This window comes from Chaetodon auriga, chromosome 5, assembly GCF_051107435.1.
Source record: "Chaetodon auriga isolate fChaAug3 chromosome 5, fChaAug3.hap1, whole genome shotgun sequence".
Lineage (NCBI taxonomy): Eukaryota > Metazoa > Chordata > Actinopteri > Chaetodontiformes > Chaetodontidae > Chaetodon > Chaetodon auriga.
In genome coordinates this window covers 28430948-28448551 of record NC_135078.1, presented here as the reverse complement: position 1 = coordinate 28448551, position 17604 = coordinate 28430948, and the positions used below count along the sequence as shown (strand labels likewise).

The 17604-nt window shown below is 47.9% G+C and overlaps 2 protein-coding genes across 2 annotated transcripts; one reads left to right on the top strand and one right to left on the bottom strand.

Annotated features, from left to right (window-relative positions):
• Positions 1-1335: 1335 nt before the first annotated feature.
• On the top strand, positions 1336-7452 carry ggt1a (gamma-glutamyltransferase 1a). The gene is given in 11 exon segments (XM_076730996.1): positions 1336-1599; positions 1675-1809; positions 1886-1971; positions 2318-2510; positions 3341-3501; positions 3671-3820; positions 4242-4378; positions 4588-4775; positions 4864-4991; positions 5334-5653; positions 6614-7452. Coding segments are annotated over 11 exon segments (1818 nt in total). The 5' UTR covers positions 1336-1426; the 3' UTR covers positions 6761-7452.
• A 77-nt stretch (positions 7453-7529) lies between these two features.
• anapc5 (anaphase promoting complex subunit 5) lies at positions 7530-15310 on the bottom strand. Its single transcript, XM_076730994.1, has 17 exons — positions 14804-15310; positions 14636-14715; positions 14323-14432; positions 13998-14241; positions 13756-13822; positions 13520-13621; positions 13250-13440; positions 13077-13158; positions 12869-12961; positions 12049-12230; positions 11699-11834; positions 11479-11553; positions 10693-10814; positions 10503-10610; positions 10105-10252; positions 9836-9998; positions 7530-9714 (listed from the first exon to the last, which is right to left on the bottom strand). The coding sequence occupies exons 1-17, from the start codon at positions 14999-15001 to the stop codon at positions 9494-9496; spliced, it is 2322 nt and encodes a 773-aa protein (XP_076587109.1). The 5' UTR covers positions 15002-15310; the 3' UTR covers positions 7530-9493.
• Positions 15311-17604: the final 2294 nt, after the last annotated feature.

Sequence of the window (17604 nt, the reverse complement as noted above, 5' to 3'; positions counted from 1 at the left end):
GACCGTCTGTCCATCTGTCTGCAGCCACCCACAGACACACATACGGTGCCCCGTCCTGTCCCGCTGTGTCCACCTCCCTGCTGTCAGTGTGTCTGCGGGCAGTGTCTCACCTGTCGCTGAGGAACAACAGCGAGCGCCTTGATTTGATTTGCGGCTGCGTGTGAAGGCGCAGAGCAGACTTCTCATTTATTGTGTGAAAACAATCGGAGGGAAACCTGGTGGGTGGGAGTGTTTCCCTCCCGGCAAAGTCGAAATGAAACCTACACGCCTCCAGCTGTGGGACAAAAATACCAACAAGCTCCAGCTGATTTGTCAGAGAACACCTCCCATCCAGTGACAGGCTGAGGGAAGCTTTGTGATGTGCACCAAACAGATATGTGATTGTCCTCTTCCGCTATAAATCAGCTGTCCGCTGAGTAAAGTCTGCTCCTCTGGGCGGCTCTGAACCTGGAGATCCAGAGCAGGATAGCAGTGATTAGATTTAGACACAATCAGAACAGCAGCAGCAGCAGCAGCAGCGGCCCACAGGCTTCAGCCACGGTGCTTTATCAGCAACAGGAGAGCAGGCTGGATTAGCTGCTACCTCAGAAGGTTATTGGCTGTTGAGAAGCTGCTGTCACCGACGCCGCCGGCTCGGGCCCGCGCTGCTGGGCTCAGGCTCAGGCATCCCAATCGGCCCGAGGACGCCTGCAGAATAAACCAAATAGACAGTGACACGGCTCCTGAGCGTGGCAACGCTGCCGGCTGAGCCAATCACGCGGAGCCGAGTCTGCCTGCATCCAGGAACAGATCACTCTCACTTTGGCAAGACTGCCAGATCGCTATCAGAGTGAAATGTAAGGTTATAGAGGACTGAGGAGACAAACTCAAGAGTTTCTTCCAAAGCGAGGAGAGGGAGGCATCCATCATCAGACAGTGATGGAGGGTTTTAAAAAATGATCAGCTGAACCACAGCAAACCCAAACTGTGGCGACATATCGAATGTGCAAACGCTTCACTGCTAATTTAAACATTTACACAGCAAAGCTTTCCCGACCTTTGACCTCCACCCTCCGTCCTCCTCTGTGTACCTTTATCCCTCCCTGTGTGTCTTTCAAAAACACGTCCAAATGAGGAACCTGCTTATTATCCACAAAGCACTGCTCATCACGGTGAGACACCTGGAACCCACAGGTGACACATGGTGTTCGCTCACCGGTGACTGAACGTGGTCGCGGTAAACAGCTTCACCTTCACCACTGACACACAGCCGAGCGCAGACTCCCTCCTTCTGTCTGTCTGATACTATCTGTGCAAACACAGGTGAGTGGACCGCCTGCTCTCCCGTCCTGATCGTCTTTGTTGTTGTTGTGAAGGTTCGGCTCTCGCTCTAAAAGGGGACATTCGGTGAAGACGGCTGACTGTGACGTGTTGATTTCTCAGGAAAATGGTTGGGAAGTCCCTGATTGCTGGTCTGGTGGTCCTGCTGGTGGCTGCAGTGAGCCTGTTCCTGGGGGTGTTCATGGGCTTGGGGAAGAAAAACGCGCCTCCCCCCTCGGACCACTTCTACTCAAATGCTGCTGTGGCTGCGGACGCTGGAAAGTGTTCAGAAGTGGGGAGGTAAGAGGACTCTGATGATGCACACCCTTGTTTCTCCTGTCCCAGCTTCTCCTAAAGGTTTTCTTGTGTTTTCAGGGACATTCTGAAGAGAAACGGTTCGGCTGTGGACGCTTCCATCGCCGCCTTGCTCTGTGTCGGCCTGTTGAACGCTCACAGCATGGGCATTGGCGGAGGGCTCTTCTTTGTCATCTACAACGCTACCACAGGCGAGTGCGCATCAAAACTTACGACTTCTCACCAAAGTCGACTGAGCCTCACCTGTCCTCATGTTCTGCTCTACAGGGAGGGTGGAAACCATCGACGCGAGGGAGACGGCGCCCATGAACGCCACTGAAGACATGTTTGGCAACAACACCAAGCTTTCTCGTACAGGTAGGAGACAGAGGAGAAAGAGATTCACTCTGTGATCTGAGAGCTGGTGAAGCTGAAGAAACATGACTCTCTAATGTTGCATCACCATCATCTTAACAACCTCTCTGCAGCCACAACTCCATAACAGTTGGGTCGGGTTTCAATCATAAGAGAGAGTGTGATCACCTGCTGAGGGTCCAAACGGTTTTAATGTCCCTGCTGCTGGTTACATGAAACTAAAATACTGCCTGTACATGCAGCACACTCTGTCTAAGGTGTGTCGTAGCACGCTGCTCCTCCTGTCAGTGGACAGATGGAGAGATCCTGTGAAATCTAAAATAGTGGTACTGCTGTTTCTACACGACAGGTGGACTGTCCATAGCCATCCCCGGGGAGATCCGCGGTTATGAGATGGCACACAAGAGGCATGGCAGGCTGCCATGGAAGGACCTGTTTGAGCCCAGCATCGCTTTGGCTCGCCATGGCTTCCCAATAGGAAAAGCTTTGGCTCACGCCATCTTCAAGAGCAAAGACTCCATTCAAAGAGACGCCAACATGTGGTAAGGATGAAGAATTACAGGCAGCGATGGAGGCTTCAGCGACTGCTGCTTTTAATAATTAATAATTAGATGAGATGATTGAGGCCACTGTCATGTCAATACATTCAATATGAAGCTACAGGAAGAAGACGGTTAGCCTAGCTTAGCATAAACACTGGAAACAAGGTGAAACAGCTAGCCTGGTCCTGTTGAAAGGTAAAAAAAATGCTGAAATGACTATTTCCAGAAACTAGTTTAGCACATAAATATTAGTAAAACCACAGCATGAAGTTTTTACACTTGGATTAAATAAACAGGATCAAAGCTCTTAATGCTTCAGAAGTGCTGGTAACTTTGACTTTCCTTTGGATGAGCCAAGCTAGCAGTTTCCCCCTGCTTCCAGTCTTTATGCTAAGCTAAGCTAAACCCCTATTGGCTAGCTTGCATGTTGCGTGACGGACAGCACGTGCAAATCTGAGTTTCTCTAATTAACCTTGCAGCTGAAGGCGTCCTGTCTGCAGGTGTGTAATAGCGGTCTATGGGAAAAGTGTGCATGTTTTAGTTGCAGTACTGCGAGTGGCCACTGGAGCACGCTGGCAGAGACATGCACCAATCTTCTCATCTAACTTAAATGACTTTCAAAGGCACTTTTGTTGAATTATTCTGATTTCAGAAGTTTTTATCTTAAGAAAAATGTTGACTGAGGTGAGACTTTGGACAGCCGGATGCACTGCTGTCTGCTGCAGTGCCTTTTCTAACCACTGGGGGCGCCAAAGCAACAATTCTAGTCATAGCAGTGGCTTTATTTTTCTACACTGAAGACTGTTTTTTCTGTTCTTATCATCCTCCAGTGAGATCTTTTGTGACTCTCAGAGAAACATCCTGAAGGAAAATGATATAGTCCGATTTCCAAAGCTGGCCGACACGTACCAAAGGATAGCAGAGGAGGGTCCTGATGTGTTCTATAACGGCTCCATGGCACAGAACATCGTGGAGGACATCCAGGCGGCAGGTCTGCTTGTTTTCCTGCTCCTTCACAGACATTAGAGCGACTCCATCATGAATGCACTCAGAATCCAAGCTGCACATCACTGAACTGTCATTAAAGCGCCACAATCAGTGCAATCATTAATTTGAACATTCTCCCTCATTTTACTCTGACACTTGTGGGCTCGTTCCAGGTGGCATTATCACCCTGGATGATTTGCTGGAGTACCAGCCTGTGCTGAACGAGAACCCTCTGAGGCTGAATGTCGGGGAATACACCATGCACGTCCCAGACGCCCCCTCCAGCGGCCCGGTGCTGGCACTCATACTCAACATAGTGGATGGTGAGCGGCCGGCCAAGCGCTTGTGCAGCCATGCAGAAGGAGGATGTCAGGTTTCCCCAGGTCGTCCTTGGAATGCTTCTCCGCCTGATTTGGAAGCAGGAAGCAGAGCTGCGATCCAAATTTAAGTCACCATCTACATCCCATCTGTTCAGGCGGAGGATGTTCAGCCATGCTTTAAACGCAAAGTGGCATCATTCAATTCAAAGGAAGGAAAACACTGAACGTGTTCATATATGAGTCTGGAGGAACGTGCTGCCACATCCATGCTGCTGGAAGCGTTCATGTCCTTTGAACAGTTCACAGATTAATGACCTGCCACAGGCTGAAATGGGCTTTTAGCACAATGATGGAGGCTCATTACCTGATGAAGTCAAGAAAAGGTGATTAAGTCCAGACGTGTTTTTCTGTGGGTGTTTTGCAGGATACAACTTCACAGATACGAGCGTCTCCACAGCAGAGAAGAAGACACTGACGTACCATCGCATCGTGGAGGCTTTCCGGTTCGCTTATGCCAAGAGGAGCCGACTGGGGGACCCCCGTTACCTCAACATCACTGATGTAATTCTTCCTGTTATGATTATCCTTCCTCAGACCTTTATTTTGGAGTATTTCCTGCAGGTCTGTAGAGGCAGTTTGACTGTGAAACGTTCTTCTGTAGAGCTCAGGTCTAAAAGCTTCAGGTGTTGTCTTTGTGTTGACATCAAGACCAGCTGCTGCTCTTCATCACGCCTGGTGTTCATGACAAAGACTTGTTTTCTTCTACTCAGCTCATCCAGAACATGACCTCAGACTACTTCGCTGACGGCATAAGGAGCAAAATTACAGACGACACCACCCATCCAGACAGCTACTACGAGCCGGACTATTTTGTCCCAGACAACCACGGGACGGCTCACCTGTCGGTCATAGCTGAGGATGGAAGCGCCGTGGCGGCCACCAGCACCATCAATCTGTAGTGAGCAGCTTTCAGGAGCCCTTCACAATAAAACGCATGCATTTCCTGAACAGTTTGGATGATTATTGTTTATCATTTTATTTTCCAGCTTTGGTTCCAAAGTCATGTCTCGATCGACTGGAATCATTTTCAACGATGAGATGGACGACTTCAGCTCTCCGTACATGACCAACGGGTTTGGAATCCCTCCATCACCGAACAATTTCATCCAACCAGGTGCGGCTGGACTCAATTATCACACTTATTACTCTGAGCTCCGGTTCAGGTTTTGTCTTTTGGGCTCATGTCTGTGCTGATGGATGGCAGCGCTTTTGTGAATGAAGCCCCTCGTTTCCACAGGATCTTACTTGATGATGCAGAGGTGATGTTTTCACCAGCCTTCACTTGTTCCTGCATTTGTCATTGTCAGGATCTCTGATAGCTTTAGCTCTCCAACAGCATCACCCTCCTCTGGCTTAAAGGAAGCAGACACTTCCAGTCTCTCCCTGCTCGTCTTTGGTTTGTTGTAGACGCTCATGCAGTAAGCAGTCGTAGCCACGTTCTGTTCATGTGTTGCAGGCAAGAGGCCGCTGTCTTCCATGTGTCCTACCATCATCTTTGACAGAGACAACAGGGTGAAAATGGTTGTAGGAGCGTCCGGAGGCACAAAAATCACCACGGCCACGGCCTTAGTAAGTCTGACTCAGCCACATCGCCTCCATCCTGCAGACACGCACACTCAGTCGTCTTAAAGTGAAAGACTTCGCTCTTTCTGGCTGAAACAGGTCATCCTCAACTCCTTGTTCTTCAACTACGACCTAAAGAAAGCCGTGACGGAGCCGCGAGTCCACAACCAGCTCAACCCCAACATGACAGTGGTGGAACAGGGCTTTGAAAAGGTGGGTCACAGGTGGAGCCGCGCGATGCAAAACCAGACGTGAGGTGTGTAAAATCAGTGATGAGCTTCAGAAGGCGCTGATCACAACGGCAGCCCGAGAGTGTTTTACAGAACCTACCGTCTGTTTTCACTCATTCATGTCAGAGTGAAAATCAGCCTGCAAAGACTTGAAACATGAGATGATAATAATACATTCAGTGATGAGGTATTTATTTGTCTTTATCCTCAACGCACCAACAAAGAAGTTACAAATCACTCCCAGCTCTGATCACAGGACGATGATGGAATTCTGATTAATGAATAAAGCTTCTGTAGCCATGCTAGCTGCTCTGTGAGGCTAAATGCTAAAGTCTGCAGGCTATGTTAGCATGCTCCCTATGACAATGCTAACACGCTAATGCTAAGCTGGTATAATGTTTACCATGTTAACCTTCGTTGTTTAGGATGTTAGCATGCTAACATTTGCTAATCAGCACAACACAAACAGGCCCACAGCTTCACATGATGAAACACGTTGGTTTGACCAAAGTTATTAAATCAGAGTTCACTGTGTTGGGTGTGTGTGTGTGTGTATATACACCACATTACATGTCAATCCATCCATTGGCAGTGGAGGTATTTCACGTCCACATGGTGCTAAACACAAAATCAGGCGATGACCAAAGAGGTTTGCATTCCTCCTCTGGGAACCAAGAATACATTTTAGTCCTGCTGCTAACGTGGCTAAATATCAGCAGCAAGAGGAAGAAACTAAAGGTGCTTCAGTTGATCAAGTTTCACATTCATGTGAATTGAACTTGGAGTTTTTTTTATAGTGTTCAGGCTGCCAGAAAAGGTAGGAAGTAAAGACTTTTTGAAAAGGATAATCTAATGTTACCTGATGGGATGCTAAACCAGAAATCTGTTCCTTTGAGTGCACAGACTCTGTATTTGTGTGTGTGTGATGATGATACCATGGCAGAGCGTCCTGGAGGGTCTGGTCCAGAAGAACCACGTGACGCAGCTGCTGCGGACTCCGGACTCGGTGGTCCAGGCGGTGGTGCGGCAGGGAGAGCGTCTCTGCGCGGAGTCCGACCCCAGGAAAGGAGGCTATCCGGCGGGATACTGACGCGACCTCTGACCCCTCAATGCTGCTCTCGGTCCGGACGTCTCCTCAAAGACACTCGGGACAGAGCCTCGACTCGAAGGTCTGCCCTGAAGACTGGAGCAGCGTTTAAGCTGAAGAGACGCAGCTGCTTCTCTGAGAAGACTTCTGTCACTCAAACATGGAAAACGACTCATCACAAAACCTCTCTGACTCAAACTCAAGTACTCGGCATCACATATCGTTTCATCTGCCTTATTTCTGAGTTTTGAAGTACAGTAAGAGGTTGTACCTAGTTTGACTCCTGTATCATCAGCAGTCAGGAAAGCCCAAACACATCTGCGTTAGATAACAAACCGACTTCATGTATGACAGCGGCCCAAAAACAATTAGGCAAACGATAATGAGAATAAGATCTGGTCTTAGGTTTCATCACCATGTTTTAGGTCAGAATCTGAGTGGCTGTAGGTCGTCCATGTAGCATTTCTTTTATTGTCAATAATTGGACGAGTTGTCTGAAAAGGAGTTTGTTTTTATGTCAAACCATCGATTAAAAACTAGACGTGGAAGCAGGTTCACCAATTAAAAACAAGGACACCTCAGGTTGTTTCACCTGTTTGACCCAAATGTCCTCGGACACGTGTCTCCTGATGGACGCTGATCCGGAATCGAACATTTAGCAGAAACTGACTGTTGTTTTCTACCGTGACTCTTTATTGAAACTCTTACTTCTGAATTGTGAATGTTTAATATCGAGTAGAGGTTAAGTGAATGTATAGTGTATTCTGAAAAATACATTTGCAGATATATTTTTCTAAACATGCATTGTTCTTATGCCATGTTTGTTGCCATGCTTGTTATTAAACATTTTGAACAAAGATGTTATATTTTACCACACGGACCCTCTTTGTATTTCTGTGCTCTTTCTGGACGGATTTAGAAGCGAACCACCAAACCTTCTCTGAGTTTGTTCTTCAGTGTCAATGCTGAGCCTCGTGGACATGAATACACTGACTCCAGGACATATCCAGTACCAGAACGACTCACAGCTTCAGTGCAGCTCCGCAGATGTTTACTAGAGCTACAACAAACCATCATCATCATTATCATCACCATCATCATCATCACAGATTAATAGTTTAGGTTATAAAATTACCCCTAAGATCAAAGTAACGTCTTCAAATGTTTTGACTAAATGTCTCAAATTCAAACAAACTGAGTTTACAGCTAATGATGCTTCGAGCTAAATGCTAACATGCGCATGCTAACATTAGCTAATTCGCACCAAACTCAAACTAAGGCTGAATGAGTTCTGCAGGCTGACCTGAAGGTGGCGCTGCAGCCAAAGTCAGCGGGTCATTAGCTTCACTTTGAGGGCGATCGTGAACATCTGTGTCGCTGCAAACCAAACGTGCTGTAAAGTCAGAGCATCGGCCATCCTCCGACGCTAAAGCTAGTGGCTAAAAGCAGAGAAGCAGCTCAACAGTGAATCGACTGCTTCAGCACTAAAACACAGTGAGCAGAGTTTTTCTTTACGGTCAAAGGAGGCAAACAAAACCTGAGCAGCACTCAGGAGCCCTGAAGAGGCCGAGCCCCTCGGCTTTCACTGTCCTCTGATTCTCAGTCACATTCTAAACCCCCCCGGTTATTTGTGACCAGGTCAAACATGTAAATTCAGGATCTGTACTTCCTCATCACAACAAGCAGCTGTCTGAGCGCTCCGCCGTGAGAGTGAGGAGCATCACGTGACCCAACCAGATTATTTACATGAAACACAGGCCTGCTTTGACTCTGTAACACATGTGTTTATGTAGTCAGTGACATGAAGTCAAACACGGAACTTTGACCCAGTCAACAGGGCCTTTCGGGGGGCGAGACAGATGGCAAACGAGTGAGAGGGATGTCCTGTCCACAGTCTGAGACACCCTGAAGAATGAGGACACAGAGCAAACCTCGAGTAGACCTGAGCCGGAACACACAGATGTTCTCTCTGTGGGCAGATTCCTCCTTTACTTGAGTCAGATGAACTGAAAACCAGTTAAGATGAAAACAAGCTTTTATTTTCTTCAGCGAGGTGAAGTCAGTAATGGATGGGCGCCTGTCAGGACGCTAAACGTTAGCGTTATCAGCTGCGAACGTCCTCACGAATGGTGTCAGACTGAAGTGGAATGCAGATAGAGGATCTGCCGTTATGTCACGGTGGCTCTATCACATTATAAATGTGATCACGATTTCCTCCTCCGGATTCCAGCTTCATCAGTATTCTTCTGACGACACATGAATCATCCAGGCCACTGAAACGCATTTGTCTTGTAGCTAACTGTGATATTACCCTCATTCATCAAACGGCGGCGGATAAATCAGCGGGGCCGTCGCGGCTCCTGATAAAGTTTCGACGTTTCTACCACCCGTCGGCCGGCGTGTTCCATCTGTGTGATGAACCTGGACTGTGGCTGTTAAACCACATGTTATATTTGTCACCAGGCCATCAGTCAAATCTGTATGTGACCACAAGTGAGGAGACAACTGACCTATTGTTGCTCTCCTGGAAGCTCAGCCTTCTTTATGACTGCTGCCTTTGTCCTCTCTAATAATCATCCTGCCACTGCGTGCAAACAACTCCAGCTGCTCCAGTTCAAAACACTCAGAGGTGAAACGCTTCAGTGCTCACAGAGCACGAAAGATCTTCACCGCCATCTAGTGGAGAGCAGCGGTGACTCCACTCAGCAGCCAGAGGCGTCGTGTCTCCTCCTGCGCTCAGAGCCGCATGGAGACGGGCGGCGCTGGAGACTGCAGCTCCTGGTCCAGCAGCCGGAAGAGCATGGCGCTCCTGTTGCTCTGCGAGGTTTGTCCCAGCGAGCGGTGCAGCTGAGCCTGCAGGTAGTGGACGTCCCGCAGCCGCTCCTTACAGCTCAGCGTGGAGAAATAAGCTGCGGCCTCCTTTAGCGTGTCAACAGCCAAAACCGCCAAACGCAAATCTGCAGGGAGACGATAAGCAGCATGTAAACATGTAAACAGAGGCTGTGCAGCCACACCAGGCTGTGAGATAGAGATCAGTGTTCAGCGGGGTGGAGGTGGGGGTGGGGGTGCGGATGTTACCTGGTTGCCCTTGTCCGTTTGGCCTGAACCCAGCCACCGCCATCTGACAGCGGGCCGTCAGCAGCAGGGCTCGGCCTTTGTCCATGACTGCTCCGTGAGCCAGAACAGGCTCGATGGCCTCATGCAGGACGCTGAGCGCCTGCTCAGGAACCCCCAGCATCAGCTGCAGGAAGGACACGAAGCAAACACAGTGAATGAACGCCGCGAGCTGAGCTGCAATAAAAAGGCTTCTGTCATTTGCATGTTTGAGAGACGGCTGCTCGGCTGACCTGAGTGAAGGCCAGATGAAGGATGGTCTCTGAGGCCAGAGACTGCAGGTGGTGCTGTCTCGCCAGCGCCAAGGCCTGCAGGAGGAGAGGAAGAGCTGTGGAGAAGCCAGAGGACTCCCAGTGGAGCTCGGCGGTGGAGAGCATGACTCTGCACGGCACACAAACACGGAGAAACACGGCTGAGTTCAGACAGAGATTTTTGGAAAGGCTTTCATGTTTCATGCAGAACAACAGCCTCCAAAGAGGACGCGTAATGTGAACGTCACATTAAATATTTATGGTCGCTCTAAAAGGTGATTCAGTTCAATTCTACACAGACAGAAAGCTGAGGTGTGTTCCCGCTCCTCTACGCTCCAGAAAACACGACACTGTCAGAGAGAACGGCGGTGTCTGCGTACCTGATGACCACCTCCGTGCATTTAGTCTTCTCACAGTGAACCTGCAGCCGCTGCAGGATGCTGTAGGCCTCGGTGCTCCGGTTCAGAGCCTTCAGAACTTGAGCTTTCCTGTCAGCAAACAGCACATATTACACGTGTATGAGACGGCCATTGTTAGGCTTAGGAGTGAGGATGGACGCCTCGCCGTTACCTGTAGAGGCCTTCTGTCCTGTTTAAAGCAGAGATGGCCGTCACCAGCGGCTCTGCCAAATGGTACTTCCCTTCGTTCATGTGTCTCTCAAACTGGATTTTCAGGTCACACAGCATCCAGAGCTGAAGGACACACAATGTGCACGTCCTCTCGTGAGTCCTGCTACATCATATCACACATGACAGAATAGACAGAAAGCCCCCCCACTTCAAAGGATGCACTACATTTCCGGCCAGGCTGCACTAACCGCTAACCTGGCTAAACAGCCACAGCTAATGCTAAAGCTAAGCATCCTCCCTCCCTGCTGTCTAAAGCTAAAGCTAAACTCCTGCTAACTGTGTTAGCTTAGCAGCAGCTGCCACCTCAGTTTCTGGCCAGAGTGGAATTCATGTGATTTAATGTGGTTCAGCTACATTTAAATCACATATTTGAAATGTGCTAAATCTGTAAACTGATTCTTTCTATTGATTTTAATATAAATATGAGCAGAAGACAAACAGCTGGACATAAAGAAATCCAGTGAATCCTTCAGAACCGGGACAAAAAAGCTGAAATGACACATTTTTTGGTCGATACTGCAGTCATGAACAGTCTCTAAAGGCACAAAACTACAGTTTCTACTTATTCCTGGTTTGTAGAGTCTATGGCAATGACTTAAAGATAAATAAATCAGCCAAAAAAGCCTAAAATGGAAACATTACACCCTGTTTGTCAGTTTTCTGTCTTGTTTCGGCTTCGCTCTTTGTGCAGTCTGTGCTCTCTCTCACTGAATAATAGAGAACGCACCTTGGCATGCTGGGAGTGAGGAGGAAACTGCTCTTTCAGGTGCTGCAGAATCTCTGAAACGGCGCCGTAACGGCCCTGAAACAGAGGACAAAGAGTGAACTCGAGCTGGAAAGAAGAGCCGATCAATGTTTATTACCTCCCCACGAAGCCGGGCCGGCTGACTAATGGACGCCGCAGCGGGGCAGAGAGCAGACACATGAGATCCAATCAAATATGTTACCTGCTCGGCGTGCAGCTCGGCCAGGTGGCAGAGCGCCACGGCGAACGCCTCTGTGTTGTTCTGCTGGACGCCGAAGTTGACGGGCTCCAGGCTGCTCATGTTGAGGAGCAGCTGGGCCTGCTGCAGAGCCATGGTGCTGCACGACACACAGGAGGCGAGAGGAGAGAGGAGGTGAAGGAGGTGCAGCCACCTCTGACTCATCACCTTTACAGTTATGCTAACAGCAATTTGTTTTGTACATTGGATGTGTGAAATGACATCAGAGCTGATTTAATGTGATGCAGAGAAGCTTGTGTGCCAGCACGCCGTCAGCTGCGGTGACGCAGCGGCGGCGTCCTGGGGAGTCTGACCTCTTGCCGTACATCCTCCATATGGACGTGGTCTGAGCCAGGCTGATCTCGATCAGCTCCGACAGACTGTGCTTCCAGTGCAGGATGTCTGTGTCCTTCAGGGCGTCCATCAGTTTGTGGGCTGTTTTACCCTGTGTCGCCCCCTGCTGGACCAGAGACTGAATGCCCAGAGACGCCAAGTACTGCAGCAGAGAGCACGACGGGTCAGATGATCAACAAACATCAGGTTTAAAATGATGAATGAAGCATTCTGTGAACTCTTCTTTGTTAGTTTATGAAGGAAAACTGACGCAAACATGAAATGAAAGCCAACATTAATCCAATGAGAGCTGCAGACAGCGAACACGACGCTCGCTGTTCAAACACCTGGTCCTGTGTTTCTGATGGATTTGGCTCAGGTTTCATAGAGTGAAAAATGTAAAGGTGTTTTATGTCTGATCTGGTGACACAACTGAACAAAGGGAAAGAAAAGCAACTTACTTGCTTTAGATTTCTCTTAAAAAGCTCAGATGAGGGTTGGAAATATTCATATCAGTATTAGAGTATTCCTGAAGCTCACTGTACTTCAGATGATGGTAAATTTTACTTCAGACAGATTAAGGTTGAGCGATGAGCAGATGTTGCGCCTCTGATAAACCTGCAGCGTGACGTCCGACCTGACATGACGCAGACGTTTTCGTTCTGTTTGCTTTGTGACATTTTCAAACCAAAACGAGGAGATTTGGAAACTGAAAAGTGAGCCAAGTCAGTTCAAACATAATGAAGAGGCAGAGCCGCTTTAATACAGCCATCCCTGTGTGAGAGCTCACGCTGCACTCACTGGCAGGCAGAAATGTGCAGCCATTTTCACCGAATCCTCCGTTAACACGGTGCTGTCGGATCCCCTCATCTGTTCCAGCGTGTAGAGCCAACTCTGACGTGGGACAGAGACACGGGGGAGATGAGCTGAGGCGAACTCACATCTATTCACACAGAACGAGCCGTCAGGTTTGAAACAACAGTGACAGGAGGCGAAGAAAGGACTTTACCAGGCAGTGCTGCAGGCACACGTGGTCGTTGGACTCCTGGGCGATGCGGATCGCCTCCTGCAGAGCCAGGTCGGCCTGCTGACTGCAGGAAAGCACAGAGACATGGGCCATAAGAGCCACGTTTCAGATGTTCTTTACGGAGGACGCGTCCGTCTCCTCAGCCTCGTACTCACTAGTGGCCGAAGCGACAGTGCAGGCTGGCCAGGTTGAGAGCGGCGTAGCGGAGACTGCGGCCGTAGCCTTCGTCGCCGTTGCTCTTTCCCTCATTTCCAGAGAGGATGAGGCGGTCAAAGTAATGTAAGAGGCTGTGGGCGGAGAGGAAGATGTCCTGCACTCGCATGCTGTTCAGGTAGTTCAGGTAATGCTGAGGAGAGAGCGACAATCACAGCCGATGAGGAAGACGTCCGCCCTGCAGCGACCTGTTAACGTGGTGGGAAACTCACCGCCTCGGCGAAATCTGGATTGAACTTCAGCATGCTGTTGAGCTCCTCCTGCAGCGCAGCGGGCTTCAGGGCTTTGTTCTCATCGTTCTTCAGAAGATACGCCTGCAGAAAGACGTTTCAGAGAACTCGAACAGCACGTGTGGCTTTGACACAGCAGGCGGAGGATGTGTTCATTCTCCACCTGCTGCATCACATCAAGACGCCGCCGACGCACTTCAGTTCGTTTAAACACTCACCTGTCTCGCAAGGAAGTACTCTGCTTGTTTTTGTGACAGGGGACCTCTGCTGGGAGCGTTGTCATGTCTACAACAGAGACAAAATAACATGAGAATCGGCCGTCCTGCTGCAACAACATCAGAACAAACTGACTGTCAGGCTGCAGCAGAATCCACGAAGCAGCAGGTGCATCCGTCAAAAACAGCTGAAAGCACAAAAAACGCTGCTTCAAATCATTTCATGCAACACGAGCATCACTAACCGAAGCTCTGACTCATGCAGAGGGGTGTCCAACTCCTCTTTGTCTATTCTGTCCCCCACGGTGTCCTCGGTGCTGGTGAGGTCCATCTCTGAGTCGTCAGCGACCAGCGCTGGCAGACCCACCTGCCCGTCTGCAGGCTTGGCGTAGTGGCTGTGGTAGTAGAGGCGCAGAGACTTGTACAGCTTGTAGACCTGACTGAAGGACAGCTTGTTGTAGGCCAGAAGCATGTGTCTCATAAAAAGACCTGAAAACCAAGAGGGACACGTCTTCACGCTAGTCTGAGAAAAACACATTTCAGCAGAGCTGCGAATCGTGCAGAACTCACCCACAACGCTGGTTTTATGGGCCTCAGAGTCAAACGCAGTGAACGGAGTGGGAAGAGTGGAAAAGAAGTACTCCATGTCCTTCAGCTCCCCATCGGCCATTTCATGCAGCCTTTGAGCAAAACCAGCATCAGAAAGGAGACATGTCCACGTCTTAACACTGTTTCTGTGCTGGATTGTTGTCTCGGTCTTTGGTTATTGTGTCAGTAACTGTTAAAAGCCTCCATTACAGTTTCATTGTACAATTTCCTAGCTATGTGTTAAGTTATGAGTCCGTGAAAGCACCAGCATCCATTACAGTCAGTGTCAGCTCACCTGAGTTTGACAGCATAGGCGGTCTGAGGGCAGCACTCCTCCACGGTCTTCAGGAACTGGCCCAGAGTCAGATCCGGACCCTGGTGATCCCGCATGAGACAGAACACAAAACCCTGAAACACCTGCTTCAACACAGCGAAGGGGCACAAAGACGAGAAGGAGACCGACCTGCTGCAGAGGGAGGATGAGTTTGTTGAGTCTTCTTCTTTCCGGCAGCGTGATTTTGGACGCGGTCATGTCGTAAAGAAGCGCCAGGACGGAGATTTTGTACGGAGTCACCCAGTCTTTGATGCCGAACACGTTAGCATGGACCACCCCGTTCGTCATCATGGGGTTGAAATACAGGCTCTCGTGCACACTCGCCATTTTAACGGCTTTTTGTTTGGCTACGCTTCTGTGGAAACGTCACACTGGCTCCACATTTAGCCGACAGAAAAGTTAAAGACAGCAGCGGCAGCTAGCTTAACTTAGCTAACGTACAGACTTTATTTACGGCTAGCACAGAAAAACGCAGAAATAACTTACATGAACGGTTCGTGTCCGCTAACTGGCTGTTAAAGTAACTTATCGACGGTGAACATTCACTCCGATCATATCAGCTAATTTGGTTTATTTGAAACACACAGCTTTATGCTTTCAAACGGCCCTCCCTCCGTCCCCTTAAAAATACGTCATAAAGGGGCAGGACTTTTTTTCCCTCTTAAACTTTACTTCCGCGTCCAGCAAGGCCTGAACAACAACGACAGAAAAAAGAAAATAATGATAATACGCTCGTAGAAGCGGCGATTTTCTGTTTTTAAACGTTGATACTTTAATTTTTTGCGGAGATGTAGCATCACGAGTTGTCACACTTTTATTTTGAAGGTCTTCACCCGAGGTGATTGTATGTTACGTGTCTGCCGTGATCGTGTCAGCTTTTTCTGAAAATAATCAATTATTTTGAAAGCGCTCACCGGATAGCTAATGTCAGTATCTTTGGATTATGTCTTCCTTCACACTTAACAGTTGCTGTTTGCCGAAAGAGTGCTTACGAACGTAAGCTGCTCTCCGCTGGTCACAATTCGTAACTGTAACTGTCTGTTTTGACTGATTTTATTTATTATTATGTCCTTTATGGACATTCTCGTGTGTTCATCCGTCATTCATTTCATCGTCGTTGTCATGGCCACTGTGGGGCTTAATGGTATTCATGATACCAATAGCGACTGCTAACTTCGTCAGCGTCAAGGTACACACAATAGCACGGTCGTACTTCCGGTAAAAAAAACTAGCGATTTCAATATAACCAGAGATGTAGTTGCATATTGTGACCACTGGAGGGGAGCGCACGCAACGGCAAACAAAACTTCCGGTGGATCCTTTCAAAACAAAACGTTTCATAGTCATAGAGCTAATGAGATAATTTTAAAATTCTGCCGTAAGTGTCATGTGACACAGATGTGAAATAGATGCTAAATCGGTTGTGATTCTGTTTTGGATTCTAAATGAAACGTATATATATATATATATATATTTGAATACTAATCAGATGTATTCAGTATTATCACTCACAGCCAGCATGATTATATATATATTTCTTTGATGAATTGAATAATTCATCAAAGAAAATAAATGAATAATTATTTCCAAACTTGTCAAAATTACATATCAATGAATGTGAGTAATCTGATGAATAGATAGATGTGTGAAAATAGAAAATCAATAATCCAGTGTTGTCCTGTCAATGTTCAACCAACATATTTAATTAACATATTTTATTTTTCTTTCAAAGTAAAGTTGCATCAACAGACTTTACCAGGGTTTGTGAAACAGTTACTGCTCTGCTCTCTGTAATTTAACTTAAGGCGAGCATGTTCCCATCCTTTCACTGACGTCTCCTCTTTTTGCAGATGGCTGTCGGTCCTGCAGAGAGCGCTGTTTGTCTCTTCACACTCCTCCAGCACCTGGTGGTAGAGCTCAGCTCAGCTGGTCCCAGATCAGCTTTCAGAGGACACAGTGGACACGCTGGTGAGTGAGAGGTCAACGTATTCTGAGTTTAAGATGCACTTTCCTGTCCTGCTAATCTAAGGTGTAATCTTCACATGTGACACACGATCAACTGTAGAGGTTAATTATCTTCAGTCATTCATAAAACCTTCTGCAGCCGTAATTTAAAGTGTTACTATTCATCAAATACGATGGAACATTTTCTGTTTTTCCTTCATTATTCCAAGTCAGTTTTATCAGCAACATGTACTAAAAGGATCAAAGATGAACACAACCAGCATCTGTGGGCCTTAATTCAACTTTAATCAAGTTGTATTAAATACTGTTATAAAAAGTACTTTAATAGTAGAAGCAGAACCTTTTATAGTTGTACTTGCATAAATTGAATTCCTGCTGAACCTGGACCTGCAGCTCCTGGGCTGGTCGACTCGTTCACCAAACCTTCAGTCATCTCACATTCCTCACAGTTCTTTGACAGATGCAGAGGAAACTCTTCTGATAGTAAACGAGATAAATGAAGTGGAGATGATGGAAAGCAAACAAATCAAAATTAGCCCTGAAGCTCTGCACTCGGTCGCACGTTTAGCATCAGTTTGTCGTCGCTCTCGTTTGGTTCAGATTTGAACTTTCTGAAGAAACGTCTGGATTTCTAACTTTGCCTGAAGTGATCACACAGACGCGATCCCTCTCGGTGACATCAGTCAGATAAACCTTTGTCCACCTGCAGGTGATCTGTATCATTAACGTGCTTGTTGTTGGTTTGAGGCTGAGAGAGGAAGCATCATTACTGGATGAGCTGCCACGTGAACGGTTTGAGTGGGAATGAAAGAGATGAAACATGACATGTGACATCAAACACACTTCCTGTACAGACACACTCACAGAGCGTCAGTCACTCTGACAGCACAGCTTGGTCCACAAGATGGCAGTATTGAGCCAGCAGCTCCTGCACTGAGGTCCAACATTTGAGCTCATCAGGATCC

What these genes read in the sequence shown, in the direction of transcription:
- anapc5 (XM_076730994.1), bottom strand. Translation starts at nt 15,001, where the DNA reads ATGGCGAGTGTGCACGAGAGCCTGTATTTCAACCCCATGATGACGAAC. An exon ending in CTGCATGAGTCAGAGCTTCG is followed by an intron (nt 13,823 to 13,997) that starts GTTAGTGATGCT and finishes TCTCTGTTGTAG; the next exon opens with ACATGACAACGCTCCCAGCA. An exon ending in AGGACAGAAGGCCTCTACAG is followed by an intron (nt 10,611 to 10,692) that starts GTAACGGCGAGG and finishes GTTTGCTGACAG; the next exon opens with GAAAGCTCAAGTTCTGAAGG.